General features: G+C 38.5%; 1 protein-coding gene and 1 long non-coding RNA gene across 5 annotated transcripts in view; one reads left to right on the forward strand and one right to left on the reverse strand.

Moving 5' to 3' along the window:
- Nucleotides 1–14,631, forward strand: part of LOC135210896 (neural-cadherin-like) — a 481,919-nt gene that overhangs the window by 428,810 nt on the left and 38,478 nt on the right. For all 4 annotated transcript variants that reach the window (XM_064243833.1, XM_064243830.1, XM_064243831.1 and 1 more), the window contains 4 exons: nt 1,945–2,069; nt 4,417–4,578; nt 13,150–13,272; nt 13,459–13,608. In XM_064243833.1, the coding sequence (XP_064099903.1) occupies nt 1,945–2,069; nt 4,417–4,578; nt 13,150–13,272; nt 13,459–13,608 (560 nt within the window). The remainder of the gene's footprint in view (nt 1–1,944; nt 2,070–4,416; nt 4,579–13,149; nt 13,273–13,458; nt 13,609–14,631) is intronic.
- LOC135210897 (uncharacterized) overlaps nt 1–14,631 on the reverse strand; it is a 378,905-nt gene that overhangs the window by 2,127 nt on the left and 362,147 nt on the right. Inside the window, exon 4 of the long non-coding RNA XR_010313591.1 lies at nt 1,807–2,052. This is a non-coding gene — a long non-coding RNA (uncharacterized LOC135210897). The remainder of the gene's footprint in view (nt 1–1,806; nt 2,053–14,631) is intronic.

A 14,631-nucleotide genomic window follows, 5' to 3' on the forward strand; every position in this document is an offset into this window, starting at 1 on the left:
CCTGGTATCCATTTATTTTCACACCTTAGTCTTACTCCCATTTATTCTCAGTATTATCCTGTGGCAAATGCGTTTGACTATTTTCTACAGTTTCTCTGTCATTCCCAGTCACCACTGTATCTGCAAAAATCTACCAAAGCAAACTTCATTCTATACATCGACTGTCGATTCCCGATTTCTCGCATCACTCCATCTAAACGATATTTAAGATCTGTGAATACGTAACGCTAATTGTACGTACATTTGTTGCGTGACTCACTGCCATATATCCATATTTCCATCATAGTGATTCTGTCATAAGCGTTTTATTTGTTCGTGTATGCTACACTCGGCATTTCCAGTCCTTTTCAAAATTTTCAAATAATTGTGTCATAACAAACATACGAGCCGCTCACTCACCCATTGTATAATAAATATTGTTATTCTGGTATTATATCTCTCGTTCACTCCTTCATAATCTATTCTCTTTCAGACATAGTTTACAGACCTTGATCAACCACTTGTCACTCTGTCACCCCTGTACTGTTACATCTCGCTCGTATCCCATCAGTACCAGAAGTCTTTCCTGTACTCCATTAACCCCCTTCTCTCTCTCTCTCTCTCTCTCTCTCTCTCTCTCTCTCTCTCTCTCTCCTCCCTTACATCTTCAAGAGTCACTTCAACAAACATTCTGAAACTTATACAAACCAACCCCACTTTTGTGATACTCAACTTTGCCTCTCTTTAATCTTCCACGTTCATCATACCTTCAAAATATTCACTCTGTCGATCCAGGACTACATTCACTTCAGACAGCTATCTCAGTTTACACCTTTAATTTTTCTGAGATCCATTTATTCATGAACCGTTTTCTCTACATTGACTTCCCTTTAGAACAACTTATTCTCCTTCACCGCCCTTATGTATACTTTCCATGTTTTTCCCTCTCTCTTCGTCCTCCTCGAAACCTGCATATGATCATCCTGACTCCTATGGAGCTGTATTTTAAATATATATTTGATTTTTCCTCATCCACTAAATATTTAAATTCCTCACCTCACCTCTCACTAATATTATGCCATCTTTCTTCTCTGTTATATCCAAAAACTGTCCTCACTATCCGTATGACTCCACCATAGAATATGACGAATTCCTCATCTATTCCTTCCACGTTGGTGTCTTTTAACCCTAGGCCACAGATCATTATCCATAGTCTTCCCTATTTTGTTCTTAGCTACTGCACTTCTCTTGATTATTTTTATAGCCACATTTTCTTACCTTATTCTCCGATTTGTATCTTAATTTTCACTATAAGTAATTCATGATCAGGCTTCCTCAGTCACTCCTCTTCTCATCATTATATCTTCCAAATTGGTCTTTACGTAATTTGTATTGACACACAATGTAACAATTTCCTTTTCCATTCTCGCTTTCTGAAGTATATACTTACGAATATTGGTCCTTAGAAACCATTCATTTACAAGAATCAAGCCCCTTTTCAAACAGTTCCAAAAAACACAGTCCACTCTCATGTACACTGTGCATTAAATATTTACCATCAATATAATCTCATTCTCCGGAGATACTTTTGGAATTAAATCACCAGGACAAGGAGCCTTTCATATTCTCCAAACCTAACCAGAAACAGATTCAGACTCTCACTGAAACATTCCTTTTAACTTACTTTCGTTTCCGTTGTGAACCATACACTCACAATATATATATGTGTGTGTGTGTCAAGATATAAATTTTTCTTCAGAACTTCATTTTCACTGCCTGCTTGTAGACACCTGAAATATTTGAGTCTAAATTGTTAAATGCATTTACCTTAGCAGTCAACTTTACATTCCTGATTGCAGGAAATGACGAAAGGAAAATCTCTGTCGAGTAAAGAAAAATGTAATGGTTCCGACTTCCTTGATCAAGATCTAGTTGTGTACTTTATTCCTATTTCTCTTTTCACAGTGAATCTTTTCGAATACCAGATCGTCGAAGGCAACAGCGAACAGAAGTTTCGAATCGATGAAGCAACGGGCGAGATTCTTGTCAACAAAGTGCTGGACTACGACCATCCTGTAAATGATCGAAACGTGAGTTGCAAAGTTTTAGGGGGAAATTCTTTTGCGCTTTAGATTGGTCTGGTCGTATAGAATTGTGTTGCAACTGTTTTTTTTTTTTTTCTTTGAAAAAACCTTCTATCATACATCTGGTATTCTTGTTTTTTATCTCACTAAAACTTACTTGAATCTATTTCCTGTTATGTCGGTAATTATAAATTCGTATTAATATGGCTTTTGTTTTATTAGACGAAGTACGCTAGAGCAGCCATCAACAATGTCAAGATATACTTGCCTATTTATTGCTATATCCCATTTTAATAAGAATTTATTTCCCGACAGTCATTTAGAATGAAGTTGTTGATAAATAATTTCCTTGGGTCGTAGGCACATTTTCAGTTGCAAGGCAGTGATGCATTCTCAGCGCTTAGGAGACATTGCAAAACATTGTCCCTTATTCGGTTTGTAACACCAGTCATGGATGTTATAGTATATGAGCATGTAACAAATAAAGTAGAACAGTTACATACTCTAAGGATGTTTGCCATATTATAGAAAGAAGAGTTGGGAGTGTGAAATGTTGAGCCAGATCTCAATCAAGATAATGAGTTGTTGATATAGATTGCTCACGAGAGATAGACGTTGAAGCTGCCAAGATCTAGGTATTGTTTGTGAAATATCTTTCAGCAAGAGGAATAGAAAGAATAAGGAATGTGAAGATACAAAGTAGTAAGAAGATTGAGGCAACTGAAAAGACAGAAGTGTTTTGAAACACGGTTTGCATGGTTTAGAGAATGGAGGACGACGGGTTCATGAAAAATGGGTCATTCGGGAATGTGGAAAGATTAATAGAGGAGGATTACTAATGCATGATGGAAGGATCGAAAGAGTTGCTGGAACGGAAAAACTCCGGTTGCTAACGAAGCAAGACAAGTCTCAGAATGCTAGTGAAAGACTTAGTGTATGTTGGAATCCGGAACACTGCTGATGAGCGTGTTTTTTAGACCAAATAAAGTAGCTAATGATGTGACAGTTTTCTGAACAAGTGGTTCAGCCTTCATCAAGCAGGTAATTGATGAGTGGCAATGACTTTTATCGTTTTCTCTTGACACTCACGTGTCCCTATGTTTGTTTTATCCTTTTCTTGGCACTCGCATATGTCCTTTTGTATTTATATAAGGTTTTGATACTGACAGTATTCATTTGCTATCGACTTTTACTACTCTGTTTTGCCATTTGCGTAAAACTGCTGCTTCGCCGTTATCAACAACATTGTTTTGACAAAGAAATGATTATAATTGAGGATTTCTTTAGTATGAAATATGTATTAGATCCAGGGCTGACATCAGTATTCTAAAATTAGGCTAAAGCTACTGATTTAATGTCAAGTTTTAATTTGTAGCTTACAGTCATATTTTACTATTAAATTGAAAGTATTTTCCTGTTAATTGGTTCAGTATCAGCATTCGGAAATTGAATGAAGAATGCCATTTAATTTCTCATTTCAACGTCGTGTCTAATTTGATTCTGTCGCACCATTTCTTTGATAGGAGAGTGACGGTGTTGATTTGACCTTTGGCAGTAAATATCGCTTTGATTTTCTAATAACTAATTAGGATGTTGACACAGCACTACTGTTATTTATTTCCCTGGCAACATTTTGATCAATGCTGTGAAAAAAATAAATGATACCCGACTTTCTATAAATGAAATGTGATGTTCAGATTAAAGATATTAGTAGCGGCTAAGAAGTTTGATCAGCTTTTGCTCTCATGTACATACGTATTTATTAATTCATCAAAAGCCATTTATTCGTTGTTTTAGACAAATATTGTTTGTAATTTTACTGATGCAGAATTCAACTTTCGGTTTCCATGAATAGCAATCACAGTTCCCCTTTTAGTGAAGGATAAACGCTCGTTTATTTTGCGAGTTCATTCATTTGGTTCCAATTACAGTTTGTTTTCAACAGCAATTCATTTTTCGGCAAAGCCGGATTATCGAACGTTGATAATTTCATACAACCTCCGCTCTCATATTGGTTTCGGTTCTCTCATTTATCATTACCGTCGCCACCGAAGTTGGAGGACGTTTGGTTGTGTGTTTGTCCGCTCGCTGGCAGCATTTGGCAATAAGTTATCTGTGGATGTTTTGGAAATTTGGCCAAAGGTGGCCCTTGTCACTCGCCTTGCGATATGTGATTAGAATTCGGGAGGTCCGGAACTCGAATACACCTATTGTTGGGAGTTGGGGGACTCGCGGTTATTGCAGGTTGCTGCGGAGTTTTGCGTTCTTATTTCATTTTTGAAAAAGTATTGTTATTATTATTATTTTTTAGTCATTATTCTGACCCTGTTTCGGTGTCCCTTCTCCTTCCCAGTTCACTCTGAGAGTGCGGGTCTTCGACGGGGCCAACCCTCCGGCTGAAACCAACGTGGTCATCGCCGTCACGAACGTCAACGATCTTCAGCCAGTGTTTGAACAGAGCAACTACACTTTCAATGTCATTGAAAACACCGACTGCAATATCACCTTCGGGAAGGTAAGGCCAAGGGTTGTTGCGATCCAAATATGATATCCAGTTCTTCCTTTTTAATCTTACGTCTTCTTCGTTGATTTCTCTTTTGCGAGTCCGGTTTTCCAGTGATCTTGAAATGTTAATTTATTGTTTTTTCGCTCGAAATGTTAATTTTTTTTCGCTAATCCTTCTCATCTTCACCTTTCCGGTAGCTATCGCTGCTATAGACGCTTTCATTCTCTGCGTTACCCTTAAAAATAATTTTTACGCTTTCCAGATGTTTGAACACGCAATGAAATTCCGAGAGTGACAAAGCATGAAGGAAGAGAATGTTTCTATTTAACAAACATCTGTTTTTATGTTGGGTCTCGCAGCCATGACGCGTCTTTGTTCGTTATAACCATTAAATAATCAACGAAGTCTCTCACTTGTGAACTGTTGGCCGTATAAATTAGTTTAGTGTCGCAAAACTACGGTTTTTATGAGGACTGAATGTCTTTGTATTGTGTGTTTAACATGTACACAAAGTTACGTCACAGAGATGTAAAAATGAGCTTTGTGCAGCGTTAATGATTTTTCTGTTCATATTTCCAGGTTCTTTACTTTAGGCTCGACTTTTTTCTGACTTATTCTTTTAGCCCTTTGCTCCTCATTTCCCCTCATGCCTAATTTTGATCTCTATTCGGATTTTTTTCTCTCATTTTACTTTTCCACTGTTCTGTCCTGCTCTCTAGACTTTTTTTGCAGCATGTTGCATTTTTGTTTCGGTCATTTGACAGCATTTACTTTTTTAATGTGGCAGAGGCTTTTTCTTATTGACCGGTCTCTCTTTTTTTATGACTACTCATCGTGATTTCGTAGTCAAGTTTTTTTTTCTGTAACTTATCCTTTTACCAAGGTATCATTATTGGAATGGAATATAGAGTTTAGGCCAAAGGCCAAGCACTGGGACCTTTGAGGTCATTCAGCGCTGGCAAGTTAATTGAGAGTAGGTAGGTTTGAAAGGTGTAACATGAGGCAAACCTCGTAGTTGCACTATGAAATAATCGTTAGGAGAGGATGCATAGGAAGATGGAAGAAATATACGAATGGAGGTACAGTAAAAGGATTGAAAGGGGTTGCAGCTAGGGGCTGAAGGGTCGGTGCAAAGAACCTTTAGTAATGCCTACAGTGCATCGGATGAGGTGCACTGACTGCGCTACCCCCCTACCAGGAGCTATTATTATTATTTGAGCTTATATACCTGTATTTTCTGCATTTATATTATGCTTCATTGGCGTAAAAAAAAAAAATGTCATATTGAGGTCATTCTGGGTTTCTGGAGAACTGACGATCCTAAGGAAAATTTTTTATTGTTTTATCCTGTCGTGTTTTGACTTTAGTTCTGTTTGATCTCCAGCAATTTGACTTACATCTAAGTTTGTTGGATAAAAACTCAGGTCCCATTAAATTCCATGTTCCAGTTCTTAGAATTAATCTCTGGCCTTGCCCTTTGGTTGCTTCATTATACAACCATGCTCATAAGTAATGCTACTTGACTGCATAAGATTTCCTTCAAAATTCACCAACTAGCGACTAAAAAAAATTAGAAATTAAAAAACGCTTTTATTCAAATGCGCTAAAAGGCAAAAAATTATTTTTTGAAACACCAGGATTTTTTGTTACAGTCAACCTTGTCTACAAAAATAAAAACATGGCTGCCAAGCATGGAAGGAAATGCTACATGAACTAAAAAATATATTTATTTTTTACTTTTCAGTGCATTTTAATAAAACGTTATAATTTTTTTTTATCCAAAAAACAGGTAGTCCCTAGAAGTGATTCCTTTAGTAAACTAGATTGCATCTCAGAAGTCTTAGTTTTTTTTTTTTTTTTTTAGTTAGGCTTTTCCGTGATTTGTGCAACAGCATATGGGCAGTTTGAACATAGGCAAAGACTGCATATGTTTTATGAAGTATTTTTAATTCATATTCCTAATTTGAAAATTTTGTTACGACTGTTGAGCCTGATAGGTTTATAGTTATATGCTGTAGAGGTAGTCGCGATGACCATTTTTGCAGCAAGTTGTCTTTGCAGAACTGCCAACCTTGTCACACCATGCTTTGAGCTAGCAGTACTATATATATATATATAATATATATATATATATATATATATATATATATATATATATATATATATATATATATATATATATATATATATATATATATAGATATATATATGATATGGCAGTTACATTTGACAATGTCCTCGAAGGTTGAGAGAGAGAGAGAGAGAGAGAGAGAGAGAGAGAGAGAGAGAGAGAGAGAGAGAGAGAGAGAGAGTGTCGTTGGGTTGTTTGTAGTTGTTGGGAATAATTGAGACTTAAATGTTTTCATTTGTTTGATGTGTCATGTTCGTGTTTGGTGTTGCTGTATGGTAGCGTGTAAGTGTATACTATGTGTTTTTCTGAAGAGTGTAAGCGAACGAGCTATTGAGAAAGAGAGAGAAAGAGCTTAAGTTAGGGATGGATAGTTAGTGATGGTTTGCTTGTTGGGTGATCGTTTTGGGTTGTCTGCTGGGGCGGTTGCTGGGTCAGTCAGTGAGTCAGTCTGTGATCAGAGTCTGTGATGATCAGTCTGTATTTGGCAGATTTTGGGACAGTCAGTTTGGTCAGAGGTAGTGAGTTGCTGTTATATGTTTTTTTTATTGTTTTGATGTTGTGTAATCGAGTTGTTGTGCTTGTGTCCGTCTGAAGGTTGTTGAGCTTGTGAGATTCTGCTGTGTTTGATTTGTGAGTTGTTGTGACCTCTTGGTGTTGATTGGTGTTTGTTTGTTGTTGATTTGTTGGGCTTGAGTTGTTGTGTAGTCTAGTGTTGGTTGGTGTTTGTTTGTGTTGGAGGTGTGGTGTTTGTTGAGCTGTGTGAAGTTTTGGTGTCGTGGGTGTTTGTTTGTGTAGTGATTTGTCGTGTTGTTTTGAGTTGTTGTGTGGTTTTGGTGCTTGTTGGTTTTTTGGTGTGTGATATTTAGCGGTTGTTGTGTCTCAGCGACTGAATTCAGTGGACAGCACAGCGTCTTGCCTTGATTGTGTCAAGTTTCCTGGCGAGTTAATGTTTTTAAGACTGTGTTTTTTGCCTTGCAGAACCAAGTGTCATGTTAGGAATTAAAGTAATGTGAAGGGGAAAGTGTGGCTGGGGGAAATTTGTAAGTCAGGAGTGGTTAACGTAATGTGAGAGGTCTTGCTTGCTTTTGTTTTTTTATCTTGTGATTCCGCCACATTATTTTTGGGCGCCCAAACAGGGACTGATGGTGTGGCAGTTGCAGGACGATTGGTGAAGTGAGTTATGTGAAGAAAATAAGTATGGAAGGTTTGACTGAAGTGGAGAAGCTGAAGGAGGAGCTGCAGTTGTTGAGGGAAGCTAAGGAAAGAGTGGAAGAAGAGTATGAGAGGATTAGAATTGAGAATGAGGAGTATAAGAGGGAGTAGGAACGATTGAGAGGAGCTATGAGGAGTGCAGAAGAGGGAATGAAAGAGGAAGTGAAATAGGCCGAGCACTGGATGGTTGAGGAGATGGATGAAAAGTTGGGATAGATGATGAGTAAAGTGCAAGAGATGATGAAGGAAATGATGAAAGGGTTTTTGGAGAGGGAGCTGTCGGAGGTAGGTCTCCTGGGTCTTGTGACAGGCCAGGAGTAGTAAAGGAAGTGGAAGAGTGAGTGGATGAGAGCGTGAGTGATGAAGGTGATATGATTGTAGTAAGTGAGGATAAAAAAGAAGGGAGACAGGATAAGGATAGGAATGAGGATAAGGATAAGAAAGGGCTTGAGAAGAACAAGAAGAAGAATAAGGGAAAGAAAGTTAGTAAGAATGATAGACAGGATGTAAAAAGAATTGAGAATGTTGGGAAAAAGGAAGAGAGAAAGGAACAGAATGAGTGAAATAGATAGTGGTAAGTGGGAATTGGTAGGTAGGAAGAAGGGTAAGAAAGGTATGACTAAAAGTATGGATGTGAGTATGGAAGTAGATTCGTTGTATTTGGAAGAGGGTAAGAAAGGTCAGAATGCAAGTAGCAAAAGTGATTGAGAGTGAGCAGGAAGTGCACAAGGTGGTGTATATGAGAGAGGTACCCCAATGTGAGAAGTATGAGGAATATGGTAGTAGGGACGCAGGGAACTTTTTTAGAGAGTATGAGAAGTATTGTGTGGCTAAGTATGGGGATAACAAGAGACTTTGGACAAGAGAGTTAGGTAGCTTTTTGTTGGGATTTTTGTTGAGTATGTATGGGATAATGATGAGTGTGGGTGTATCATATGAAAGTGTTCAAACTAGGACTATGGAACAGGCTAGGAGGGCAAAGAGTAGTGTTAGGTATAGGAGGAGGAATGATTTTGCGGAGGTCGGTGAGTCATTGTCTATGTATGTATGCTGGTTGGAGACATTAGCTAGGAAAAAACATGGAGACAAGGGAATAAATGAGTGTAAGGAGTTAGTGAGGAAGTTGTTAGCGACTGTGCCTGATAGTGTATGTGAGTTTATAAATCTGAAACATAAGGAGAAAATGAGATGGACGATTGAAAGGTTAACACGGAATATTTTAGAGTTAGTTGGGGATTACGAGCTAGATAGGTGTATGAAAGAGTAGAAGCGTCAGCGTCAGGACTGAAGTAAATGAGGGTATGCCTGAGTTTAAGAGCTATATGGAGGCAGTTTTAGAAGGGCCGAGGCAAATGGCAGAGCGAGTGGTTGATAGGTGTGTTAGAGCAAGTAATGTAAGTGTGGTGAAACCTAAAAGAGATGGAAGTGCAAGTGTCAGAAGGTTAGGGTCAGTTAGATGTGAGTGAGAGCAGAAGTGTTATAGATGTGGGAAATGAGGGCATAAGAAGAATGAATGTCGGTGGGCATTAGGAGCGTGCTTTGGGTGTGGGCAAATGGGCCATTTAATGGGTGAGTGTAAGAAAGATAGGAATATTAAATGTTACAGGTGTTGACAGGTAGGGCATATAGCTAGTGGATGTCGGAGTACCTCTATAAATGTGGTTTGCGGCAACTGTGAAAAGAATGGGCATTATGCTAGGATGTGTAAAGAACAGCGTGCGAAGGAAAGAATGGGCATTATGCTAGGATGTGTAAAGAACAGTGTGCGAAGTGTGCTGAATGCGGAATGGACTTTGAGGGAAGGAATAAATGATACTTATAGTGTGTGGGGGTTTGAATTGACAGGGATAAGTGAGATTAGTGTGGGAAGGAAACCTAGTAGCAAGAAAGTGATGGGTAGTATGGATGAAGCTTTGCAAGAGTTTGCCAGAGATATAGATGAACTGAGTGGTTTAATAGCAGAAATAAGGGAGATATTGGGACAAGAACTAGAAGGTGCAGATGAGGCAGTGAATGAGATTTGGGAGGATAGTAGTGAGTGAGATAATGGGAGTCTAAATGAAAGTGGTTTGGAAGAAGTGAATAGCGATGTAACTAAGAGATGTGTATGAGGGTCCTCAAACAAGATCCAGGATGCCTGCATCCGAGCATCCTTGGGTGTTGCAATAGGCAATTTAGTGTGGGTTTTGTGAGTGTAAGGAGATGTTGACAACTGTAATGGGGGGAGGTAACACGGAGGAGTGATATGGTAGTTACATTTGACAAGGTCTTCGAGGGTTGCATGAGAGAGAGAGAGAGTGTTGTTGGGTTGTTTGTAGTTGTTGGGAATAATTGAGACTTTTAAATGTTTTCGTGTGTTTGATGTGTCGTGTTTGTGTTTGGTGTTGCTGTATGGTAGTGTGTAAGTGCATATGTGTTTTTCTGAAGGTAGAGAAAGAGCGTAAGTAGTGGATGGATAGTTAGTGATGGTTTGCTTGTTGTCTACGGGGGCAGTTGCTGGGTCAGTCAGTGAGTCAGTCTGTGATCAGAATCTGTGATGATCAGTCTGTATTTGGCAGTTTTTGGGACAGTCAGTTTGGTCAGAGGTAGTGAGTTGCTGTGAAATGTTTTTTGATTGTTGTGATGTATAATTGAGTTTGTTGTGCTTGTGTCTGTCTGAAGGTTGTTGAGCTTGTGAGGTTCTGTTGTGTTTGATTTGTGAGTTGTGTTTGTGAGCTGCTGTGAACTCTTGGTGTTGATTGGTGTTTGTTTGTGTTGTTGATTTGTTGTGTAGTCTTGGTGTTGGTTGGGTGGTTGTTTGTCTGAGTTGGTGTTTGATGAGCTGTGGGTGTTTGTTTGTGTAGTGATTTGTCGTGTTGTTTTGATTTGTTGTGTGGTTTTGGTGCTTGTTTGGTTTTTTGGTGTGTGACATTCAGCGGTTGTTCATTTCAAGTAAATTATGGATACTAGGAATAGAAAATATATCCTTTAAACCATAAGAAAAATAATGTGGCCTGTGAATTCACATAATTATTAACAAATATGACATTGGAATAAAAAAAAAAAGGTTTAACACTACTTGGTAACTGTACAACATTCTACGTTGCATCTGAGTTTTTGGATGGTATGGTTGTAGAAGCTATATAAAAATTTTCACTAGAAAGTCAAGGGATAAAGGAAAGGCTCACTGAGATTGTGATGTTACTGAACCCAATGGCAGGTGTATCGGTAAGGCTCAGATAAAACGATAGTGTCCACATCAAGGCTCAACGCTTTGCCGTTATGCTGCTATCACGGTAATATAGAAGCTACACAGGAGTGCCGCAAAGGAAGCCCTTAGGAACTGGTATATGCTGAGATGAGACATGTTGTTATTAGCGTAATCTGAACAAGAAAGTTTAGAAATTTTGGAAAAGGGGAAAAGGGAGAAAGGATTGAAAATGAGAGTAAGCAAAACAAAACTCATGATGACTGTGAAGGAAGAAGAGAAAAAGTAGTGTGGAAAGTGTCCTCGCTAGAGTAACAGATGATGTCACAAGAGACGCTCAGGATATCAAAACGCACGAGGAGTAATATATTTTCTGATGCCGAAAATGTATAAGAGCAAATGAAGAAGCAAGTACCTAAGAGAATCTTTGTGGTAGAAGGCATGTCTTGGAACAGGTAGAATTTTTGAAATGGTTTGAACGTGTGAGATAAGAATTGAAAATCTGGATCAAGGCAGAAGTTACTGAACGGAAGACCTTTCAAGTCTTACCTTTTGAAGGGAAAAGGTAACTGAAAACCGTCAGTGAGATGATAACTATTTCGTGATATTATGTGGATGTACGTTCATCATTGGTACATTACTATATTTGCACGTTTACATATGCATAGCCAGTTGTAAATTTGGAAACGTTCCATATTCTGCAGTTTCCATTAGTGATGGCATTGGGGAAAGAGAAAGAGCGGAGAATGAAACCCACGCTACGAAAAACTTTTCGCCGGAGAATCTTTTGTCGAGGAGGGAGTGTGTGTGTGTGTGTGGTGTGAAGATATCCAGTGTCCTGGAAAACCCCCGAGATAAGAAAAGGATAAAAGTGGTCCATTTAGAAACCATTTAACCTGTCAGCACTAGCAGCGGCTTTCCCATTAAAGGAAAAAGGGAGCCTTTATATAACTCGAATATTTAACATTTAAAGGAAATAATGTTCCGGCGAGATGAAAAGGGGGTTAATGTAACGGTAACAGGAAATAAAAAGGGACAGTTGGTTATTTAGGTTGGTTTAAATAAGACTGGGAGTAGAACAATAGCGCTGATATATATAGACTACAGTGTTTATCGGTAAAGTATATTATATTACTTGTACCAGGATGGCATCAATGGAATGGGGAACTTCCCAGAGGCGAAACTGGAAGTTCTGATGATGACATCCTAATTGAGAGCAGGTTAACCCTGAACTATCAGACAGATAAGGCAGAGGTGACATTAACAGTTAGCAAATTATATTTGCACTGCATGTAACGAATCACTTAACAAAGAATGCCAATAAATGAGAAAATAGGGAATGCTGTATTATTCAGGAGGACAACCAAGACAAAGTCAGGATAGACAGGAGTTAGAAAGAATATCAAATAGAGGATAATAGAGTCCATTACGTTGATAGCGTAATGGCAAGACTTAGAGCGGAGAATGTATGCCAATCATGGCTGAACGAATATGAAAGTATTGTCGTAATCTTTTACATGATTTGAAATACGACGCATGTGAAAGGATGCTTTTATTACTTAGAGCACATCCATGGTTTTTTATTTTTATTCTGTTTAACATTTCAAAAACTCAATAGCTTCTTGCAAAACTGGCATTCACCCAGGGGTCCAGATAATCTGGTTTCATTTTTAGTGTTCTCTTACACTGACAAAGCATTTTTTTTTATTCGTGAGTGTGTGCCTGTCTGTTTTTATCCTGTAGTTGTTATTGTTTATTTTAAACCGGCAAAGTCAATTAAGGGTGTGATTCCTTTCCGTGTGCCTTTTAACGGTTGCAGATGTTTCATCTTTTGTTTTAGGGGAATTCTGGCTGAATAAAAGCTGAGCTTTTCTTACTCTCATTTTGCTGGAGCTGTAGGTGACCGATAAGTGAGCCGCAGTCAGTGTGTAAAAGGCAATCCGATTGTTTTATTTTTACGGGAAAAATAATAATTTTACGGAATCATATATACTTATTAAGCTGCGTTCTGTATATTTCATAATGAAAGACAATTTTCTTTGGGAAATAGGTATCAGCGATAGACCCAGATTTACCCCGCACTGTCAACCAAAACATACTGTATTATCTGTCTCCTGTCGAACAACTCAACTTCACCATAGACAGCAGGAATGGAGACCTTTCACTCAAGGGAGTAAGTAATATTCTTAAAATAATGTGTTAGCTACTTCCGGTGAATTGTTGGTACATTTGTTTCAGACATATTTGCCTATTTATAATTTTGTTACAGTAAGAATAACATCAGTTAGGTGTCTGGGTGTGAGGTAGACCAGAAGAGGATACGAATTCCTCTCGATTTTAAGAAGTTTCGTGTCCACAGTGCTTAGATCGTGAGGCTGCCACGAAGGGCATAATGACCTTATACCCAAGGGCCAACGACGAAGGGGGAAGGGGCCACGACGCTGATCCTGCCACTGTTCATCTGGTTATTCGAGATCTTAATGACAATCACCCTCATATACATTTACCGGTAAGTCCCGTTTTCAAAACGCTTTCTGTCAAACCTTCAACTCTCTTCTCCCACTACGTGCATAAAGCTGCCCATCATCATCTGCATTTGAATGCGAATCGTTTGATGCGTAATGCATTGTTTTTTCCAGTTGTGCTCATGTTTGCCATCCGCTTCGTCTTCGAAGACTACACTCATGGTTGTATGAAGTCACCGCCATTACCATAATCAATTTACGTCATATTTTCGCTTTTTTGTCTCTGACGTGAAATGTTTCCTGTCGTTTGTCTTTATCTTTTTTAGTTTTCCTGTCTTGGGCTCCATCACTGCCATTTCTCCTTGTTTTTCTGGAGCCATTAAGGGTCTTTGCCCTGTTACTACGTGCCCAGACTATCTCAGGTATGCGATGCCAGACTATTTCGGCTCCTAGACACTGCCTCTTTCTGTAACTTTCTCGATTATAATAATATCTTCCCAATGTACTCCGCCCATAAATGCATTGTTTAGTCCCATGTTTTCAGATATCCAATATTTTAAGTAAACATTCCTTTGCGGCATACAGTACAGGCCACACCCCATAAACTTCTGTCTTCGCCTATCTACATCCCTTCTGGTCTCGTTCATGTATTCGAAATTTAACCATTTATTTTGCAAAAAAACATATGATATTGCATTGATGCTCACCACCTACCGCAATATCCGGTTTTCTCCAGCTCTCCGTATTCCATCGTAACAAAGTTACGCCTTCACACCAGTTACATTCAATTGAACTATCTCCCCTCTCCCTCACTCTCTTTCTCATTCTCTCCCTCTCTCTTTATATCTCTGTATTCTATATCTATATGTGTAAATATGTGTATATGTACACAAAATATAGATATTTTTCATATGAAGCATTTTCCCTCAACAGGGTTTGTCTCCAGAGTGAAGACCAGACTGCCACATTCACACTACTAAGTGTCACATTCATACTACCAAGTGTTGAATTATGCAGAAAACTTCCATAATATTGACCAATTCATACACATACAATAAAGGCTCATC

Source organism: Macrobrachium nipponense, chromosome 4 (genome assembly GCF_015104395.2).
Source record: "Macrobrachium nipponense isolate FS-2020 chromosome 4, ASM1510439v2, whole genome shotgun sequence".
NCBI lineage: Eukaryota > Metazoa > Arthropoda > Malacostraca > Decapoda > Palaemonidae > Macrobrachium > Macrobrachium nipponense.